General features: G+C 40.9%; 1 protein-coding gene across 1 annotated transcript in view; it reads left to right on the top strand.

Annotated features, from left to right (window-relative positions):
- The first annotated feature begins 7,076 nt into the window (after window positions 1-7,076).
- Window positions 7,077-23,484, top strand: part of LOC128734092 (protein NDNF) — a 46,142-nt gene continuing 29,734 nt past the window's right edge. The window contains exon 1 of the mRNA XM_053828106.1: window positions 7,077-7,552. Within this exon, the coding sequence (XP_053684081.1) occupies window positions 7,212-7,552 (341 nt within the window). The 5' untranslated portion in view covers window positions 7,077-7,211. The remainder of the gene's footprint in view (window positions 7,553-23,484) is intronic.

Genomic DNA, 23,484 nt, shown 5'->3' with positions numbered 1-23,484 from the left:
AAAGTTCCTGCAGTGCTACGACTCCGAAGTTTCGGGGATGTAGTTCATCATATATTATCCTATCGCAACCCGGGAAGCCGAGCGATTTGCAATTCCATGTCCCGAGTTTCCAATCGTAGTCCTTATTTCGTCGCGTGGGTCGACGCCGATTTTTCCGATCCCTATTTTCTTCTTCGTTGTTGGTAATAGTAATCATATCGATCATATTTTCCATTCTCAAGCATGTTTATGGCGCTTCTTTTGCACCATTTTTTGATCTCATACCATTTTCTAAACCCTCTAACGGTCTACAACGTAAAAACGATGCGACCAAGCTAATGACTATTTTTTCATGAAAGTGCATTCAAAAGAAGCTCAGGTTTTGATGTTCGTATGAAAATAATTATCTAAAGGAGCGCCAACTAAGAAAAAGTTCAATTTCTCTTTTTCGTTTTTCATATCTAATGGTTATTTTTTCAAATTCAGATAAATTTCAAAATTGAAGTCAAGTAAACTCATGATAACATTTTAAGGCCAATCATTTTGTTCTAGATATCCTTTTCCTTCAAAAGTGCAAAGGAATTATTCGCGCAATAATTTTTTTCGTATTTTTTCTGAATTCTTGTTTTTGAAACATGCTAACTCTTGTATGCGTATTAAAATCAAGAAATCTATTATAAACACACTTCTCAAATTGTAAATTCAAAAGAAGCTTCGTATGTGGCTCCTACGCCCAAAAGTTAAGGTCGTCTGTAAACCCGTTAGAAGGTTAATTTCTATAAATCAATTCAATAAATCACGTAAATATTTTAAAACTAAATAAGGTGTTTATAAAGTAAATTAAATGATGCTTACAAATATTTATGCACCCTACGAAGGAAAATGTAATTATTGCACGCAGTATGTTCTTGTGAATTTTACTGGTAAATAAGGATTTTGTGGAATATGGAACGGAAAATATAGTCAAGTTTATTATAAATGTTCCTGAGAAATTAAGAAATAATCATTGTTGCAGTAGAAAGGCTAGGTCACACCGTTAGGTGGATTAATTCGGGTTTTATTTTTAGGTTTCGTATTCTACTAAGACGCTCCAAAAACTTCAGTAGAACAAATGCTTGGAAACCGATTGCCTCGTTCGTCGTTACAGGAGGCAAGCATTTGGAAGTAAAGTGTTTGTGTACAAGATGGCGTTTTCCCTCCTCGTTTGTGTAATCGTGTTACTACGGATCAAATTTTTATTCTCCGACAAATCCTCCAGAAATGTGGAGAGTAAAACGTGCCCACACATCATATTTTCGTGGATTTCAGAGCAGCATACGATACAGTTGAACGCGAAAAGCTATGGCAGATAATGCACGAGCACGGTTTTCTAGACAAACTGACGCGGCTAATCAAAGCAGCGTGGAACGAGTGATGTGCTACGAGCGTGATTCGGGTGCAGTCTCGAGTCCTTTCGAATCGCGCAGAGGGTTACGGCAAGGGGATCGACTGCACTGTATGTTATTCAATATCGCTTTTGAAAGTGTGATCCGGCTAGCGGGCATCGAAACGTGAGAAACGATCTACAGCAAGAGTATATCTTGGGACAAAGCTGACAATGTACAAAACGCTTATAAGACCGGTAGTCCTCTACGGACTTGAGACAGCAACTTTGCTTACGGAAGACATACGCGCACTTGTCGTATTTGAACAAAAGATGATGCGAACTTTTTTTGGCGGAGTACAAACGGAAAGCGGAGAGTGGCGGAGGCGTATGAATCACGAGTTACAGGCACTGCTTGGAGAGATTCCTAACGTACACCAGGCGCAAGTTGGGAGACTACGGTGGGCCGGCCACGTCGCAAGGATGCTGGACGACTGTACAGTGAAATCCGTTCTCTTCATGAACCTCATCGGCACCAGGAATAGAGGAGCCCTACGTGCTAGATGGCCAGGACTTGCGTGTGTCGAGACGCGTAACGAATTGGCGACGAGTAGCCCAGGATCGAGTACAATGGAGAGAATTCTTGATACGGCAAGAGCCACCCCGGCTCTTGCTTTGGTAAACTAACTAACTAACGTGCTCGATGGCTTCGATCCATGCTGCTAGAAGAAAAAGAAGAAAAAGAAGTTAAATTATCTCAATTCCGCGATGGGTAATGTCCAGAAATTATTTGGAGAACATTTGACTATTGACAGCCCGCCCAGTCAGCTCCGGGGTACGATGCTGGCCTAAAACAACTCGCCATCGTACAACCGGTGAAGGCCCCTAAAAACTGACTAATGAAAAAGAAGTTTCCAAAAAAGTTGATCGTTTCGCAAGTAATTCTTAGTTGAGCACTGAAAAGTGACGCTTTTATAACTTCTGGAATCATGAACCAATAAATTAACCACAAAGAATGCGTAAAGTAGAGGTTGCCGCGTAGCATGAGGTTGATTGGTTTTACTAACTGGATTTGATAATCTGTTGCTACCCGGTCAAAAGATTCTAACAAAAATATTACAGAATTGTAGTTCCAGTTGATATTTCTAGCAAAGTTAGCTATAAATGTGATAGAAAAACTTGCAACACAGGAACTGTTTTACAATGAATCGATCTCGTTCTGCTACTTATAATACGGTTTTAATTATAAAGCAGGGCAGAATGCTAGCTTTTGTAACTCATCTTGAAATAAACTTGATCAAAGTATATCATAATTTGATATAATTGTAATATACCTAGAGTAGATTTTGTTACAATTTTTGTTATTTTAATTACTAACGAGACCAAGTTTACAACAAAACGCGTTTGCGTTTATTATAAAATACTTGTTATTTAGAACTTATCCTGTTTTAAATTTGTTATTTTCATATGATCGGGTATTCAAACTCGGTCAAACAGTGGTACAACGACAATGGCGTCACTTTAGTGTTCGAGTAGTGCCATTAATCTGGAGCTAAGGTTGATTGAGGAATACCGATTGATTAGGAATGGCAAACTAAAGAAGAGGTGTGGAACTGCATGCGACGAGAAGAGTTTAAAGTAGGGCGGGCGGTCGATATTGGCCACTTTTGATGAAAACCGGTAATTCGGTATGGATGCACATAATACCGGATTTTATTTCGAGTTAAAGGAAATGTCGATCTTTATCACCATTCGCAGGTACTCGCACTAGTCTCAGTTGCAATTACTCGCTTTAAGATTCTGTCAGTTTGGTTAATCAAGATTGCTTTCGAAGACTTTTATAATTGCCAAATTTTTTACTTTCAAAATCTTTGACAACAGGATTGTTCAAGAAAGTGAAAAGATCCCCGTATTCCGATTGTTTTTCTTCGATTCATTCTTTGAGAGCTTCGATTATTTTTATGCAATATGTGAGCTTTGAATATCAAGTTGTTTTAACATGAATTGAAGCATTATATACGCGCTACATCTGCCTCATACAATTAAAGTAGCTTAAGCAAGTTCAAATGCTTTAATTGTTCGGTCGACCGCCTAAAACTCTTTTCCACTAGTTTTATTTCGCATGACCTTTAAAATCAATTTTAGGTTTTGACCAGTACTTTCAAATTTTCAATTCTCTTCAGCATAAAGCTATTTTTCGACAAGTTTTTCAATCTTAGTTCTCTTTGTTATCGGAGCATTTTTTTAAGCGAAGTTTTAAAGAAATGCCACAAAAATAAATTTCGAAAATACCTTTCCAAAACCGTTATTTCGTTATTCAAAAATTACTGTCAAAACTAGCGGTTAGATCACTCTAGTTTACTGCCGCTTCTCGCATAACAGTCCCATTTATGTAGGAAATTCCATAGAAAATGGGCAGTTTAAACGAATATGAAATTTGGCTGCCAAACAAGTGTAAAGTAAAAAGTCAGACTAAAGCAATGGCCCAACAATAAGTATGAAACCCAAACGCATGTATGGCAGATAATTTAAAAAACTATAAGGTATACAACCCTAAGGGTTGTACGAAAGGGTGACGTAGGATTATATCAGATCATTAGATCAAAAAATAATTTAAGCTGCATTTCTGGCATATGTATGTTTATAAGAACCTGTGAGTGCCATTGTTTAAGTGAATGTTTAAAAGAGAAGAGCAACATTTTCAGATTCAATTCTTCATTGAATGCAATGGTGGCTTTGAAAATACGTGAACTACGTAGTTCATAACTACGCCTGCAATCATTCAGACAGAGAATTTTTTAAAAAAATTACTTGTGTGCATGTTAAAGGTTAAAATAGTAATGAATGGCCATCCCACAGATTATTATAATAAATATGATTATGCGTAGCTTGACATGTTTCAATAATCTTACTTTAACTCGCTTGTGGCCTTTAAAAGGACCATTGAGTACAAATAACATTAAAGCCAAAGCACGTTTCTAGCAAATATGACGTGCCATTCGAATGTCCTTCTCTTTTGACATGAACGGCAACAGGCACGTACGTTAGCGGCGTCGATTCACTGTCTCTTGCTCCGAGAAGGTTTTACTAGTTTACTTTCATAGCTCACCGCTTGTTACATAGCAGAAAATATGGTACATACGAAAAAAAATCTATTCTATTTGTATCAGAGCCATCGAAAAATAAATTCATGCTTCCAAAATCCCACACATGCCAAATTTGGTTCAAATTGCTTGATTAGTTCTCGAGTTATGAGCAAATTTGAATTTCATTTGTATGGGATCCCCTCTTCCTAAATAGAAGATGGGTCTCAATTCACCATAGAAAAAATTCTTGCCTTTTGAACCCCCCACATGTCAAATTTGGTTCCATTTGCTTGATTTGTTCTCGAGCGATGAGGAAATTTGTATTTAATTTGTATGGGAGCCCGAGCAGGGTTTTAGAGCAAATTGAAAACAAAATTTGATATCTTGATGTAACGGATTTTGAATACTCGGTGTGATTTCATTTTGGTCGACTTAGCGGTTAAAATATCAAAATTGATTGCAAAAATTCCACGCCGTGAAATTAAATTGAATACTACTTTTGCTATCAAAAATATCAAACGGAATACTAATCTTGCTGTCACACAATATTAATAAGAAAGTCGAATTAGTTATCATTTTACTATCATATCATCATCATTTTGCTATCAGCATATAATTTGAACCAACCATTTTACTAGAAAAAAAATTTAAGTGAGAATAGATTAATTTAAATATTGAAGGTTTATTTACATCATATATAGAATCTACCAACACATGCTCTTTCAATAAAAATGAAAGCAAAAAGATAGCAAACTCTGATACATCATAAGTGCCATTTTGAGTTGGTAACAAAACATGTTTTCAAGTTGATATCAACAGCAAAATATGTAATAATTTTGATATACTTTTGTTGTCTATCCTTGCTCGGGAGCCCCCCCCCCTCTTAGAAGGGGAAGGGGTCTCAGTACACCATAGAAAAAATTTCTTCTTTCTGAAACCCCCACATACCAAATTTGGTTCCAGTTACTTGATTAGTTCTGCTTGTATAGGAGCCTCCCCCCCTCTTACGTTAAAATTATTCTTTAACACCCTTTAGAATTGCTGGTCATTTTATCTATCCAAAGACATATAAATTGTTCAGTTTGGTTCAGTAGTTTAAAAGTTATTACCATTTGAAATCTTTCATTCAAATGTTACACTTCTATTTCCGTTTTCACAACATGCTACCCAGTCCCAGTATACTAAACAAAGACGTAGTCGTACGTCAAAATAAAACGTATAATTTTATTCTAACAATATTTTCTTGTTTTCGTAGTTTTTTGAGTTCAGCATTTATTTACGCGATAAATAATGTCTTGATTCAGACACGAACGCATCGCCGATGTAAAGTGTCTAAAATTAATAATAAAAGAAATGTCTTAATAACGATTATTCGAACCGTAATAGACTGATGCTTCCAATAAATCTAAGACCAATCCAATTGGGCTGAGGAACAAGTGACATATTCAAATTTAGGATCTGTTCAACCGTTAAGACAGGTCTTCTCGGAGCAGAGTTTAAAATGTAGGCAGAGAAGTTAGTGGGTTGATGATCGATGGCGTCGACGACAACTCTGTTGCGGTGTGAGGAATTTCACCCAATTCGTCAATGTGAAAATCACTGCTACGAACTCAATTTCTGTCGAAGCCGGCAATGCAAATAGTTCTATGTAGTAAGTTTTCACTGCACACACGAACGGTACTACTGCGCTTGGCAGTATGCTCAAATCGCGTAATTAATTGACCACTGATTAATAGGGAATGGATTGCTACAAGACATGCTCATTGCGAACATGTTGAAACTACGCTAAGCATCCAACAGATCATATTTCACATTATCGCCTTGACAGCTCAATTAAGGCTGAACATTTCACTGCGAATAATTAAACTTGGCAGGTATCGTTTTTCCAAACTCAAAATAAGTCATAAACAAACGCGACAGTCGGTTGATTGATTTACAGCGTCCCCAGAGCCAGAATGCATACGCGCGCTGCACTCCTCGGTGCAGTTGCAATTATGAAACATTCTCAAATAAACGATATCCTTCACATTGCAGCAGCTCGTGTTTACTAACGGAAAATAAAACATTTTTGCCGGCGAACGAATTAATCCAACACTATCGCCAGATTTGTTCGTTTTCACTCGGTATGATATTTCAAACCAGTGCTAAGCCATCAGGCGCCTCCATGTGACAATTTCTTGGCCGCAGTCTGCTCGCATTGCAGTGAATGTTTTGTCTTCTTGATTCGTCACGGCCAGAACTTGTATGCAGTGCCAATTTGCCACGCCACATGTCTTGACCCAACCATTCCTTGGATCTGCACGGCGGAGCTCCTAGTCGTCGTTCGTAACCATCCCGTCCGTCCATCCATCCATCCATCAATGGTTTATGTGTAACCGAAGTCAAAACAGTCCAAACATATCACCCAACAGAGCGTACATACAATAAAACACGGAACTGCTTTAGTTTGGTGTCAAATTTTTGCGACAGAAAATTCGTCCAAGCGAGCGAGCGTGTGTAAGTATGGAGCAATAGTGTCGTCTACTTTGAATGCGGAATTTCTCATGCTGCAATTTTATGCTGAACCGTGATTTGGTGATAATTTGAGCTGCAAGTAAGTATAATGAAAGGTTGCGGGAATTAAATTCTGATTGCGCATAATTCACACCCAAACGTACACCGATTAACGGTATGGCGGAAAAACTATCCCCGTTGTTGGGCAGACATTGAATGCGCTAGTTTTGCAATTATCAAATGATTTTTTCCTAGTTATGCCCGACCTAAGCTTGTCACGTTGTTGAACTATGCTCTGTTCTTATTGCTTTCGATTTCAGACTGCGAATTGGCCGCAAAAAAAAAATAAAACGAAAATGAAAAGTCGCATCGAAGTGCTGCACGTGGCATTGCTGATGCTGCTGGTGTGCAGCCAAACGACGATGATAATCTCGGCGAAAACGTTTAGCAAAGACTGGACACCCGGAACGGCCGCCAGCAGCGGTCTCTGTCCGCGTTCCCGCGGAGCACCGCCCCAGGAGCAACAGCTACAGCAACGAGCCGCTATCGACGAGTGGTCCAACACGGTACCGGCGACGATCCTGGAGGAAGATAAACCCGTACTGATGGTGGCGAAGGAGAGCAGAATGAGGTTAGTGCAGATATGTATGTATTCATCGGTTTCGGGGGAAATATTAGCATTCACATAATACAATTGCGAAAGATGCCGCCGGTGGTTGGGCGATATGAGTTCAATGGGTAACTTTAGGTGGTAGATGCAACTTGCAAATGAAATAGAACTTTTTTTCCTATTAGAAACAAATACGGGGGAATGAGAAGATATGATTTTATTGTCATGTCTATCATGTTTATTGATTTTGGATTTTCGACAAAGCGCCTCCATCGAATCCAAATCTAATGGCGACCTATGGTGGATTTAAATTTTTTTTGGAATCAGGCTTTCGAAAAAATTCAAGAAAGGACAGATAATCAAAGATCAAAATGATCTTAAAATAGCAATCGAGTAAAAACGAAAGTGATTATTTTGTGTAAAACAACCTCAATTAGACCCTGAAGAGGTGAAAAATTTAATTAAAAATTATAATTGTGCGCCGTATTTATTAATAAATATCAATGAAGCAGGGATGGTTCGATCACTTTGTCTGAATTTTGATGCATTTGAGAGTACCGGCTCAGCCGAGCAAAATTTGCATTTGCCCGGTGACTATAAGTTGTTCTTGATTGTAGTGAGCGGTCACATCCTTTCTTTTACGAAGAATAACAAGTCTACCTCTACCACCATGGATTTATACCGGATAGCTTCATTTGCACTAACTTGCTGAAGTTTACTTCATCGTGTATCTCAAAAAAAGAACAGAAAAGCAGCTATTGATCGCATTGATGACGGAATACTTCTGTCTAATATTTTGCGATTGGCAGCATCTGGTTGATTGGTTGAATGATAAAGTTCCAACCTACTACGCGGTGGAATGTTACACGTTGAAATTTACCAATAATTTAGGAGTTCCTCAAGGAAGTACTATGAGTCTCTTGTTATTTATACATGTTTTTCAACGACGTCATTCAGTAACTAACATCTGCCATCATTGGCTGGTGAACGGATGAATAATGCCTAACATTGATGCCAAGCGAACCTGCAGGTATAAAGTAGACCTCGTAGCGGTCCATGGCCTTTTATTCAGCAACTCCTATCCCCATCTCCTCGTGGTACTAGCCGGAATACGAGTAACCTTAGCGGGTAGATTGGATGACCAACCTCGGAGAAAACTAAGGACTATTGACAGGGATGGAGGTACTCGTACGAATATTGAGTGTAGGAACGAAGAACACCCTTGTCAATCTTGCCCACCAAATTAGCTCCGGGTTACGATGCTGATCTAGTAAGCCAGTCGTCGTAGGTTCTAATCTCGACTGGGCGGTACCGCTATTGAGTCAATAGGATCTATTTACTCTAGTAACCAGCTGCGAAGTCTGTCGATAAAGAAGGATCAAGTTCTACCCATGGCTTTGTTTTTTACCTTGAATGTATTTTTCCAAGTCTGGGGCGGCTCCTAAAGGCTTGCGCGGTTGTATTCCAAGTTATGAGTGACTCACGGTAGAGTTTGATCCCGAGCAGGTTAAGAAATGTGTTATCTTTAGACTACAGCTAAGATAGCAGTTCATCACAAGACTCAGCAGCGTGTCCCTAGTAAGTCTCAAAGGCGAAAAAGTGTGGAGGATCCGTGGCGGCAAGGTCCAATTTTACCAGAGCGGTGGAGCAATCAACAAATTGTGAACGAGCTTTGCAGTTATAGGCAGAATGCAGGATCGAACTGGAAGGCGAGGAAGGAGGGGATGCGTATGTATTAGAGTGTCCCAAAATAGCACTATGTCAGAAAACCCGGGGGCTCACCCCTCAAATGATAGCTTAGGGTGTCACAACAAAAATTTTATATGACGTCAACTTTGGTTGACGCGATTTAGGGGTCGCACATTTGAGTTTTATGAAAAAATGGCATTTTTCAGGAGTAGATTCAAAAAAATATTTTTAGAAATGTTAAAGTAGGTGAAACAAGGTACCCTACTATTTTTTTCACAATCATTGAGATCTGATACATTCATAAAAAAGTTATGGTGGCATGTCTGGAGTCATATTTGGTTACAAAAATTTATTGAATTCGGCAAAAATTTAAAATTTTCGAAATTCCATTTAAATAAACGTCAAAACAGGGTATCGAACGGTGTCTCAGAGTAATGAGGCTACACTGTATTGATAGGAAATTTTATGACGAACAACTTTGCCGAAGAAAGTATGGACGTATGTTCAAATCTCGCTGAGGTATCCACGTTTTTCTGAACGCGGAACAAAACATATTTTCGCAATTTTTAAATTTTAGCTGTTCCACGTGAAAAAGGTAAATGATAAAACTTGAACTATTTATTCTAATCGTCACTTACGTTTTTGATAAGAGGAAATATGCACCTTCCAAAGAATTTGACACCATTTAGACTCAAGAATCACTTTTAAAAAGGGCTTATTTATTTTTTAGGTATTATCTTTGAAAAATCGTATCTCCCGAAACTGGGTTTGTTCCAAAATGATGCCTAAGCGTGAGTTGTTGAAAATTAAGTTTTAGACATGAAAAAATAAACACTGAAAAAAATTCCACTATGTTCTAAAGTCAGGAATAAATGTAAAATTAAGATATACAGGAAATGGTAACTTCGAAGTTTTTTTTTTTTGGAGAAATAGTGGTGATTTGATGCATTTTGAGACTTTTTCTGAAATGGTGTAATATTTATCAAAGGATTTTGTAGAACAACGGCTTTTATGAATATTTTGTAACCTGAGATTATTATTATATTTCTTATTATTATTCTTATATTTCTCTTTATGCATATATGTAATTTGAATTTGAAGAACAACTTCTTATGCACCGTGTTCAAAATAATGATTAGCTTCTAAATGCAGCCGTATTTAAGATATTTAAAAAAAAGTTTAATATATTTTATTTTATTTTAAACTTTCCCTTTTCATATGTTATCCGTGTTATATTACCAAGCTATGAAATTGTTAGCAACTAGAATAAGTATTACCCTTCAATTTATCCGCATTCATCTTGCTTATTCTACCATCTACTGATTGTACAAAAATGGTTAAAAAAATTTCAGTGTTTATTTATTCAGGTTTAAAAATCAATTTTCTACAACTCTCGCTTAGGCATCATTTTGGAGCAACCCTAGTTTCGGGAGATACGATTTTTCAAACATAGTACCTAATAAAATAAATACGTCCTTTTTAAAAGTGATTCTTGAGCCTAAATGGTGTTAAATTCTGTGGAAGGTGCACATTTTTTTCATTCCATCAAACACGTAAATAACGTTTAGAATAAATAGTTCAAGTTTTATCATTTACCTTTTTCACGTGGAACTGCTAAAATTTAAAAATTGCGAAAATATGTTTCGATCCACCTTCAGAAAAACTTGGATACCTCATCGAGATTTGAACATACGTCCATACTTTCTTCGGCAAAGTTGTTCGTCATAAAATTTCCTATCAATACAGTTTAGCCTCATTACTTTGAGACACCGTTCGATACCCTGTTTTGACGTTTATTTAAATGGAATTTCGAAAATTTTAAATTTTTGCCGAATTCAATAAATTTTTGTAACCAAATATGACTCCAGACACGCCACCAAAACTTTTTTATGAATGTATCAGATCTCAATGATTGTGAAAAAAATAGTAGGGTACCTTGTTTTACCTACTGTAATATTGCTAAAAATATTTTTTTGAATCTACTCCTGAAAAATGCCATTTTTTTCATAAAACTCCAATGTGCGACCCCTTAATCGCGTCAACCAATGTTGACGTCATATAAAAGTTTTGTTGTGACACCCTAAGCTATCATTTGAGGGGTGAGCCCCCGGGTTTTCTGACATAGTGCTATTTTGGGACACTCTAGTATGTATATGTGGAAGTTCATGTGGAAGTATGTCAGTGGGGAAGTGATGAATACACCGGTGATCAGGCCTCATATCCTACACACCGATATGAACGATAATGGTCAACGATGTATCAACCTCGCTTCTCAAGCTCTGGTGATCACTTTGTTTCCTCGCAAAGATATCCACAGACACCTGGAGATCTTCGGACCGACGAGCGTTGAACCAAATCGACCATGTTCTCATCAATATGTCCGGTTTTTCTTGAACATTACCAACATACGCTTCCTACGGAATGCGGACATCGACTAGCGTCATTAGCTAGTAGTGGTATAAGTACACTCAAAACTATTGGCGGTATATATCTCGCGACATGGTGGCCCTCCTTAAATAGTCAGCAATGAGGAAACCCGCAATGAGGAAGGCCGCAACTAGATGTTGAACAACTATTCCAGGCTCATTAGACTCGTAAATTCAATGAGCAGGTGAGCTAATATCGTCAAAGATATACACTGAAGCCTGATAAGTGTAAGGAAGAGGAGGGTTACCAGGTCACAAACGAGCGCGAGATGGTCAACCATTTTTCAACAGACATCTCAATGGCTATATAGCAGAAGAAGACGGAAAGGAAACTAATCAAGGAGGGCCTACAAGTACAAACGGTAACTGCGCTCTGGCTCCTGATCTTGAAGAAATCCGGCGAAAAATCCATTTCATGGCAGAATTCTATAAAAATGGCAAAGAACTGTTAACATTGGCACTTCACAGGATAAAATCACGGATTTGAGAGGAGGCAAAACTAATGGAGGAGTAGCTGAATGGTGTGCTTTATTGCATCTACAAAAAGGATGATCGGCTTCTTCTTCTTCTTCTTCAGCAGCATAGAGCCGGGGTGGCTCGTGCTGTTTCAAGCACTCGTCTCCATTCAACTCGGTCTTGGGCCACTCGTCGCCAATTTCCTAGTCGTTTCAGAAGTCGCAAATCGCTTTCGACCTGGTCGAGCCATCGTGCACGTTGGGCCCCCCTGTTCCTGGTGCCGGTGGGGTTGTTGAAGAGGACCGTTTTCGTCGCACTGTCGTCCGGCATCCTTACGACGTGTCCGGCCCACCATAGCCTGCTAACTTTCGCTAGATGTACGATGGGAGTCTCCCCAAGCAGTGCCTGTAGCTCGTGATTCATACGCCTCCGCCACTCTCCGCTTTCAGTTTGTACTCCGCCAAATATCGTCCGCAGCACTTTCCGCTCAAACACGGCAAGGGCGCGTATGTCCTCCGTAAGCAGCGTCACGGCTTCAAGTCCATAAAGAACTACCGGTCTAATAATGGTTTTGTACATTGTTAGCTTCATGCGGCGGCGTATGCTTCCTGATCGTAGCGTTTTACGAAGGGCAAAGTAGGCCCGATTTCTCGCTTGGATGCGCCGCTGGATCTCCTTACTAGTGTTGTTGTCCGCGGTCACCAGCGATCCCAAATACACGAACTCTTCTACCACTTCTAGTTCGTCGCCGTCAACGGTTACCGTCCGTGGGAGGCGCGCATTTGTTTCCTTTGAGCCTCTTCCTTTCATGTATTTGGTCTTCGACGCATTTATTTTTAGCCCAATTCTCCTAGACTCCGCTTTCAGTCTGGCGTAGATTGCCTCCGCCGTCGCAAAGTTCCTGGCAATGATATTGAAGTCATCTGCAAAGCCTAGAAGTTGGCTACTCTTGGTAAAAATCGTGCCTCTCGTTTCAATGCCCGCTCGTCGGATCACCCCCTCAAGAGCGATGTTGAACAGCATGCAGGATAGACCGTCACCTTGTCTCAACCCTCGTCGCGTCTCGAAGGAACTCGAGAGTGTCCCAGAGATGCGTACGAAACACATCACTCGATCCAATGTAGCTCTGATCAGTCGCGTCAGTTTGTCCGGAAAACCGTATTCGTGCATTATCTGCCATAGCTTGTCTCGATCGACTGTATCGTATGCTGCTTTGAAATCGATAAAGATGTGATGCGTGGGCACGTTGTACTCCCGACATTTCTGCAAGATCTGTCGGATAGTAAACATTTGGTCCGTAGTTGCGCGAGCCCCCATGAAACCCGCCTGATAATTCCCTACGAAACCTTGTGCTATCGGTGACAGCCGGCGTAACAGGATCTGGGAGAGTACCTTGTAGGCGGCGTTTACCAGCGTAATACCACGATAGTTACAGCAGTCTAGCCGATCACCCTTTTTGTAGATGGGACAAACCACTCCTTCCATCCATTCCTCCGGTAGCTTTTCCTCCTCCCAAATCCTCGAAATAACCCAGTGTAGAGCCTTTGCTAGCGTTTCCCCACCATGTTTATAAAGCTCTGCCGGTAGGCGGTCCTTCCCAGCGGCTTTATTGGTCTTCAGCAACCTGATTTCTCGTTTGACTTCTTGGAGATCAGGTGCTAGGACATTACTATCTTCCATGGGCGCTCCTAGGTTAATTTCCGTTCCGCCTCCTTCTGCGACTTCGCCATTGAGGTGTTCATCGAAGAACTGCTTCCACCTGTCGACCACCTCGCGCTCGTTTGTAATTAGATTCCCTCCCTCGTCCCTACACATGTCAGGTTTCGGTGTGTAGCCCTTCCGAGTTTGGTTCACCTTCTCATAAAACTTGCGCGTGTCATTAGCTCGGAATAGTTGCTCTAATTCTTCACGATCTCTGTCCTCCTTTTGGCGCTTTTTTCTCCTCAGGATCGTGGTCAACTGGTTCCTAGCTCGTCGGTACTTGGCCAGGTTCTCTCTAGTGGCAATACTTAGATAATTTTTCCAAGCATTTTTTTTCTCCTCCACCGCTTGTTGGCATTCCCCATCAAACCAATCATTTTGTGTACTCCGAGGCTCAATACCTAGTGCCGCGGTAGCGGCCTCTCCGATGGCCGAGCGTATTCTGCCCCAACCGTCTTCGAGGTTTGAAGCACCTAACTCCTCGGAAGAAGGCAGTGCCTCATTCAATACTCGCGCGTAGTTCTCGGCAGCTTGTGGGTTATCTAGCTGCCTGATGTTCAGCCGAGGAGGGCGGCTTTGACGTGTCCGGTATACGGTGGACAGCTTTGAGCGCACATGTACTGCTACTAGGTAATGGTCAGAATCAATATCCGCACCCCGACGGGAGCGTACGTTCGTGATGTTAGAGAAGAACCGGCCCTCTATGAGAACGTGGTCAATTTGGTTCATTGTACGTTGGTCAGGTGATCTCCAGGTGGCTTTGTGGATATCCTTGCGCGGGAAAAAGGTACTTCGGATCACCAGGATTATCGGCTTGTTAGCTGTAATTAGCGAAGAAGCGTGCCAATCAAGATTGCCCCAGATTTTGTTACATCGTTTATCCCCAATAGCAAGAGACTCCGTAGGGCTGTATCAGGCGGGCTTTATGGGGGCCCGTGCTACTACGGATGAAATTTTTACTCTCCGATAAATTCTCCAGAATTTGGACGTTTCTGGGGAACTCTCAAGTCCTTTGGAATCGCGCAGAGGGTTGTGGCAGAGGACTGTATGTTTGTCTGTCTGTTTTTGTGGTAAGGAGAAAAAATACTTCAAAAGACTGTCCTGTAGTGTATTGGTGCTGTGTGGGATTCACAATTTGTACTTTGTACCTAACCACTAAAAAACTCCTTACTTTCTCCGTCCATTTCCCACTCTCCCGAGACTGCCGACAAGTATTCCTTCGGCAGGAGGATGTGCCTTTGCACTTCATCGTTACCTATCGAAACGTGAACCGATCTAGAGATAGCGACCAAAATTATTTCCATCCTTTCATGGCCACCTTCGCAGGGACCAGTGCATCTATCGAGACGAGCTAACTGGTGTTGGTAGTTCGCTGGTCATTTCTCCATTTTTGTTGCTGCTACAACATAATCTGTACTACAACGCTATTGACGGCATTCCAGATGCTCTGCTCTCAACACATTCTTTTCACTATGTTGTCCACAATCAGGAGTGGCATATATCGCTTCGCACCGTGGCAAATCTTAGACAATCGAAGACCACGTGATGTGGGGATTCTACCGTCCCCCTGATTCCGGACAGACTGGAGTCACGGAGTACGCGAACCAGTGCAGGTATTGCCGGCAGCCATCATGACCCGACAGGAACTGGGTCAGATGAAAACCGACTTCTCCATGTTTTCTGTTCAACCATGTTGACAGAACCGGTATGAGTCGGTGCGTCCATATTCCGTTCTCGGTCGTATCCCAGTCTTTTTGCCACTTGGCCAACGATTCCTCCTTCACTAACTTCTAAGCTCCTCTGGTGCTTCTTCGTCTGTAAAACTCGTTATCTTCAACACGAATGATGCCAATGGGGATCATTCCAGCGATGACGCATGCTGCCTCTGACGATATTGTTCTGTACGCACTGGCGACTCTCACGACCATGAGCCAGTACGTACTATTAAACTTTGCGAAATTCCTCTTGACAGGCGAGACCTTCGTGTTGCAGTATCGACGAAGTCGCCGCTTGCAATTACTAGACCCGTATCTATTCGGTATGATCCTGGCTAACGCGCTGATAGCCTCCGTCGCTTTCCCATAGGCGTACTCGATATGGCTGTTGAAGCTCAACCGGTCATCTATCATTACTCCCAGGTGCTTGAGAGCACGCGTTGAGGTAATGACATGCTCTCCGATGTTGATAACAGCCCACTGCACGGGTAGAAATTTGATCTTCAAAACGAGCAAAATGACTCATGATTCCCGGTTTCTAGCTCATGATTTATGAAAATACACCATGAATAAAAATCATGATACAACGAGCTTCTTGCAGTACAACACAACGCAAAATCATGAACTATTATTCATGATTTTGTGCTGTCTGATATGGCAGTTCAGTCATGATTCGACATGAACTCACACTTCATGATTTTATGATTTCATTCATGGCTTCGGAATCAAATTTCTTTCCGTATGTACTCAGCTTTACAGTTACTGACCTCCGTTCTATGGTGAGCAATTTGTAGATTTGCCCCCCGCAACCAATTCTCGATCTTGCCAACTACCTGCCTGCACTTCCCTTTCCGGAAAACAAGCTGCATGTTCGACAGACCGTGTTCACCTTTCAGTCTGTTCAGGTTAATCCTCTCCAGAAGTTTCTCGCATGCATCCAGTAGACATATTGGCCTATATAACGCCGGATCCCCTGGAGGCTTTCTTTGCTTTGGCGATAGCAATAGTTTCTGGAGCTTCGGGAAGTGACCATCTTCTGGGCATTTTTGCATCACTGTCCTGAACATGCTCGAGAATGCTTGTATTGCAGCCTTCAGGGTCACATTAGGGACTCCATTTGACCCGGGCTCCTTCTTGATTTTTATCCGGCTATCCACTGTTACTAGTTAGAGTTACTCGTTAGAGCCTTGTAGACCGTCAGCATTGTCCCTCTCCTCTATCACTGTACCTATGGTGTTGGTGACCATATCATAGGCTCGTGCGTTTGGAAAAGTGTTTTGGATTTCTCCGGTTGGTTCGTTCCATTCTGTTGGTTCCCTCCTTCGTGGCGCTATCTCCATTCGTGGTTAGCCCAACAAACATTTTTTTAAGAGTAGCTTATTCAACTATTGTATAGCTAAAACCAATGGAACAAGCGCTTGATAAGCTGCTATACTACAAAAATGTTACTTGGGAGTAGTCGTCTGGTTGTGATCCCATGGTTATCTTTGCAACCAGTTAGGCTAGGCTGGGCTGGACTCGGATCGTTCTGTGCATGTTCACTTAGCTACTAAAGAACTACTAGCCCTGCAAACACCAACTCTTATATCAATGTATAAAATTATCGGTATTGACTTTTAATAAATGCTAGATCGTAAATATAACCTAATGAAATGCACACAAGATTGTATTTTGTCGTATTTGACGATAGCAAGTGATTGATCTACGAGTTCCAGTACAGAATTGTATAACATTATAAAACTAATTGCTTTGAGTCGGATCTTATCGCATACAAAGACATATAAAGTTGAATTGTTACTGTCTATTTTGTAGTACCTATATGGTCTCCAAATTAGTACGCATATGCTAATTTTGTGCATCAAATAAGATTTTTCAGGGTATATATAGGTACATAACGGGTGACAACTAAAATTTTCAATTGGGCGCTCTGAGACAGATTTGTTGGGTCGTGGTTTTTGAGTACAAATGGGATCGAATGGGTATTCAGGGACGATTGTGTTTATTTGGCGTAATGCGTTGATGCTCTATCCGGCCAAAACACGTATTGTCCATCTACATGATGTTTTTGTAGAAACTGGATCAAATTTCTCTTCAAACATTCGTCTGTCACATAATTTTGGCTGGCCTTCCATTACCTTGCTTGCGAATAGTTGTTGGGCATCTGGGGATATGGTACAAGTTGAAGCCACAATATATTCGCTTTTTAAATGTAGTACCGTAAACTTTTTGCCAAGATTTCTGTGGCAGTTCGTAGAAGTGTACAACGCGGTCCCGAAATGCTTCTTATTTCGACGTCATTTTAAGCAAAACAAGGCAAGCATAAACAAAACAAAAAATATTTACAAAAAGAGGAGAGAGAAGAGAAAGAGAGCGAGAGAGAGCGAGAGGAAGAGCTAACACATACATAGGGTTTATTTCTAATTTCCGTCGTAGTAAGTAAAGCCATTCTAATTTTCATCATTTGTTGGATGGATTTAATGAACACTCCAAATGTTCTTGTGCTGATTTGACTAAAACAAACTTACCTTCCGATCCGTGAACTTTGAAATCACTGAAAAGTAATTATTAAAGCATATTATTGAATTTTCTAAATTCGTCGTACCGTTTTAAAATCCGTCCATCAAAATTTTTCATCGTCCGAACTAAAAATCACAACAATGTTTACGAAGCTAACGCGCATGTATTTGTGTAGGACGGCATGACAAATGTTATTCTGAAAAATTTCTGCAGGACAGGCAAGTTTTCCTGGCTGTAGAATAACGACAATGCCTTGCGTGAGTTATTTTCATTCATGAATGACGGAAATTAAAACGATTAGTCGACATTTTCTTCTTCGTCGCACGAAAAAACGTTGGTAATTTGGCTGGTAGGACTTCTTTAAGGATAAAAAGCATTTGAATAGATCTCAGCTCACTTTGATTGATCGCGTATGATAGACAACAAACTAAAATATTAGGGAATAACAAGTTTTTCATTGTGTGACATAAAAATGCTGATATTTTTAATAAATTTGTGTTGGATAGGACGGGAATAGGCAATTACGATGAAGCAGCAACATACCCTACTCTCATTTCTCTCTGAGCTCGTTTGTTGTTGAATATAGTGGCCTTAAAAAAATTTCAAAATTTTAGTTGCCACCCGTTATAACTCATTTGTTACTCTGATATGCATATGAAAATATTTACTTGGAACCTTGTGGCACCGTAAATACAAAAGATACAGCAAAACTTTATTCAGCAAAATTGTGGAAAATAATAGGATCTACAAATGTCCCATGCATATCTTTGTCAAATTTTGCTCGGCTGAGATAGTACTGTCAAATGAATCAAAATTGAGTCAAAGGGATCGAACCATCCCTGTTTTCAATTATAGGCGTCACTGACGAGGACTGTCAAGCGGCTTCATCGGGGTAATATAGAATTCAACATGAAGGAAAGGTAATGAGGCGCTTGAAAATAAACCCATCCTAAAGTGACCTAACATCGAATAGCCCTGATTCTACTAAGATTAGAACCCTCGACCACTCGCCTATCAAAGCAGACTCGGTAACCTTGCAGCTACGGTACTTCCCATGGGAAGTTATTGACGCGCAGATTAGGTTTGCAGTTTGCTCCTCTTTATCAAACTAGAAGTAAGCTCTGCTTCAGTGACCCACCCATTCTCCAGTTTTCGGCTCTTTTCCCTATGCCCTAGGGATAATACAAAATTCTATGCTAAAATTACTTTCTTCTATCTTCACCTGTTGAGAAGATTATCGTTAAAGAAACATCACACCATCTTATGTTAATGTTCATTGTGCAATTTATATTCTTCAATATTAACACTAAGCGGGACTGTTGGCATTTCTTGAGCACCACTACCAAACGTACACAGGAAGTCGACATCAAGCAAAATGAATTGAATATCTAGTTTCTGTAGCACAATTTAAATACAGAAAGCATACGCGTTCACGCAGTCACTGCTAGATGGAGTCAGTAGGATCATTACACTGGCCCCGTAATCTTCCTGTACTCTAACAGCCGGCTGCGAAGTCTGTCGATAAAGAAGGGTAATGTCTAATGACGGTTTAAGCCCACGGTTTTGCTTTGTTCACGCAGTCACAGTTGATTTGCTACCCCTTTTCAAGGTCTGATTTGAGAGTTCTAATTTTTAATTATTCTGATTCACTATGCTAAAGTGAATTATATATGATTGTCAGTTTGCTATGCTTTTTTCTTCTTCTTCTTCCCCTGAAATACGAAAGATGCAGCAAAGCTTTATGCAGCAATATTGTAGGTAACAACTAGCTCTACAAATACCTCATACACAACTTTTTAAATTCTGTTTGGATAAGGCGGTACAATCAAATGTATCAAAATTGAGTCTAAGTGATCGTAATTGTCGTTATGTGTACTGAAATAAATTACCAACGCTTCGTATTCTATTCCTTATTATTTGTTCATTTGGTCAACGTTCCTAGAAAACTGTTTCTCATCTATAACCCATATCCACCTTAATAAGCTAGCTAGTGCGACTGTTCACGCTATAGTAGAAGCCGGACTGGGCTATGTCGTATTAGTAATTTCAGCATCATTCAATCATTAGAGCATAACTTGCAAAACGCAAAACAAAGCTCGATCCTGCATATAGAATTCACGTTTTCTTCCATCCAATCACGAGAGTGATGCAATTAAATAGTAAACAAATCTAACCTCCAGAACTTACATCTAGTTCTGTTAGATTCTCAGAACTATTAGCGTTCACGCCAATGAATAATCGCTCTAAGCATTGCAATCGATCCGAGATCACGTACAAAAAATAAACAGGAAAAAAATGTTAACTAAAAAAATCATCGCCTAGTTAGTGCTTTCGCTTGTACTCTTCCGCCCACGACTTCGGCTGGACGCTTTAACGTCGAGGAGTTTTATTTTTCTTCTGAGAAGCGTAATCCAGCCAGTGGTCCGTCAGCACCACCCATATGTACGTGGCGGCTATAAATGCTTTTTTACGTCGCGTCGTTGCCGTCGTCGCCTCGTTATACCATGGATATAGGTGAAAAGGTCGATCGTTTAGAAATCGTGATGTTTCCATCAATTAATTGACGAGCAACTCGTTTCAGTTTGTATGATTTACACACCCGCACCCGTGGGAATTAAAAGCTGTTGGTTCAAAGTATCGCCTCGTTGGTTTGATTTTTGTTATTAATTGCTAAACTTTATACGTACGGGGCAGCGGGGCAGCTGACCTTCGCTAGCTCCCTAGTTTGCGAGATGAAACGATGATATACATTTTTTGTTTGTCATTATTCACTAGTTTAACATTTCCGATTCATGCTCCTAGCAAATCTAAATCAGAGAGCCTTTTACACTGACCTACTTTCAGGACCAATAAAGTTTGAACTTTTTTGTTAGAATTTTAGAGAGCTTTTTTAGTAGTTTAGCATTTTATAACTACAGAAACTATGAAAGTTGGGAAAATAATAACCGCAAAATAAAGCACGACGTAAAACGATGAATTAATTGGGTGCAATATTATCTTTACGCATAGTTAAAAGATATGATTTTTGAGAATTATCAACAGAAGAAGATATATGTTATTTGCAAATTAACATCAGGCATTCATTTTTGTCTTCAATTGGAGTTGCAATGCCCTTGCAGTAAGACGAATATCGAAATAACCTACCGACTGAGGACATAGCCCTCAGTCGCTGCCCTCGCTCGAGCGGTTAATCTCCAGGAGTCCCATTCCAAAACAGATCATCAGATTGCCATCAGTTCACATTCGGATATTATCATTTCGTATATATACAACAGTCGCCGCAAGGTTACCGGTGGCAATGAACGACGAATGGAAAACAATGAAACCACGATAAAATTACAAAACAAACAAGTGCATTTCGAAAGAAGTAAATGTTTCTGTTCCGTGCTGCTCTGTCCTAGCCATTCCCCCGAGCTAGGTGGCTATGCTTGCAGGCAGACATTCTGCTCTGGCTGGAAGATGCTAATCGCCGGAACACAATGTTCGGCACGTACTTTCGCCCGGGGTCATAAAAGGTCTATAATTAGTGACACTATACACCGAGATTTAATTTTCTGAAAATTGCAGAACGATGCCTAAAGGTGTCGATTGCTGCCGGACGAGCTACTGAAACCGTTGAATGGTAATTCTAGAGATTTACAGGGCAGTTTATTTATATCACTGGTTATCAGTGGTTTATTTATATCAGACTAGCATTATCGATGCAGTGGACAAAGCAATAAAGAATCAATATTGTTGGTTCTCGATAAAGAAATCTGAACAGGATTTCCCATCAAAAATGATCAACAGTGTAACTGTTGCTTCGCTCATCATATCGGCTAATAAATTTGCAGTTTACTAGCGATTCAGCCAACGGACCTTGCTCAGTCCTGGTATTTTGAGCTTCAAGTGGCTAGCGCTAGATGGACGAGCTATCCAGCTCGTTGGGCCCTCGATTCTTGATGTCGATGAAGTTGTTGCCTTCTTCCAAGGAGTTAGAAGTGGTATCAGTCGGGATACGAGCAACCTTGGTGGAGATCGGGTAACCAACCCTGGTGGAAGCCAAGGTCGTATGGTGGTGACAGAGAAGAAGGGCTCTTCCGAGCTTTGTTGGTTCTTTGGCGCAATAGGGGGTTGGTGTTGCAGGCCTTACAAGCCACCACCACGAAAACCTAATACACAATGAACGAAGAACAAGGAAATTCGGACTGTAACAGTCGAAATAGACCCCCGCGACGAAACAGGACTATGGATTAGAAACTCGGGACGTGGAGCTGCCGATCTCTCAACTTCCAACTTCTTCCAGTACTCTAGTGTTCTCCGACGTATTGAAGAGCTGCAAGTCCGGCGTCGTAGCGCTGCAGGAGGTGTGGTAGAATAGCTCAACGGTTTGTACGTTCAGCGATGAACATACCATCTACCAGAGCTGCGGCAACACACACGAGCTGGATATAGCTTTCATAGTGATGGGCGAGGTGCGAAAATGGGTGATTAGGTGATGGTCAATTAATCCTCGATCGTGCAGGTTGAGAATCAAGAGCCAGATCCTCACCATAAGCATCATTAACGTACACAGTCCTTACCTCAGACGTACCGATAACGATAAAGATGAATTCTACGCGCAGTTGGAGAGTGAATACGACCGCTGCCCAAAACATGATATCAAGATCGTCATCTGGGATTTCAATGCTCAGGTCGGCCAGGAGGAGGAATACAAATCGGTGATTGGAGGGCTCAGCGCACACCAGTGGACCAATGAAATGGGCCTAACATGATAAATCAATAAGACTTGGCCGCCTCCAAGAACATGGTCGTACGTAGTACCTTTTCCCAGCACAGAATCCTACGCAAGTACACCTGAAGGTCTCCAAATCAGAAAGAAGCATAGATCGACCACCTTTTGATCAACTGTCGGCACTTTTCAGACATTATCGCTAACGCTAACGTTGACTCGGACAGCTACCAAGTGAAGGTTAAGATGCGCTCGAAACTCTCCGTTGTGAACAACATTCGGTACCGACGCCAACCTCGGTTAGATTTCGTGCGGCTGAAGCACCCAGACTTCGCCGCAAATTACGTGCATGCACTCGAAGCTGCGCTGCCGGAAGACGACGAACTGGACGAAGCCTCTCTCGAGGACTATTGAAATACCATCCAAACAACCATTAGCAGTGTAGCGGAGAGCTCTATCGGGCATGTGGCATGGAATCAGCGGAACGATTGATTGGTTTGACGATGAATGTAGGAGCGTGATAGATGGGAACATTTGGCGGACGGCCAAGATGCGCAGCGCCACACGTCAGAACGTGGAAAGAAACAAACAGAAGAAGATGCATCGAATCCAAATCTTCCAGGAAAAAGCGCTACCTGAAATAGAAGGAATATGCAGAATTGGAGCGACTGCATCGTTCTCAGGAAACGCGAAAGTTCTACCAGAAACTGATCGCATTCCGCAAAGGCTTTGTGTGGC

The sequence above is a fragment of the Sabethes cyaneus genome, chromosome 2 (assembly GCF_943734655.1).
Source record: "Sabethes cyaneus chromosome 2, idSabCyanKW18_F2, whole genome shotgun sequence".
Taxonomy (NCBI): domain Eukaryota; kingdom Metazoa; phylum Arthropoda; class Insecta; order Diptera; family Culicidae; genus Sabethes; species Sabethes cyaneus.
The sequence above is the reverse complement of the archived record's forward strand: the minus strand, read 5'-3'. Positions and strand labels throughout refer to the sequence as shown.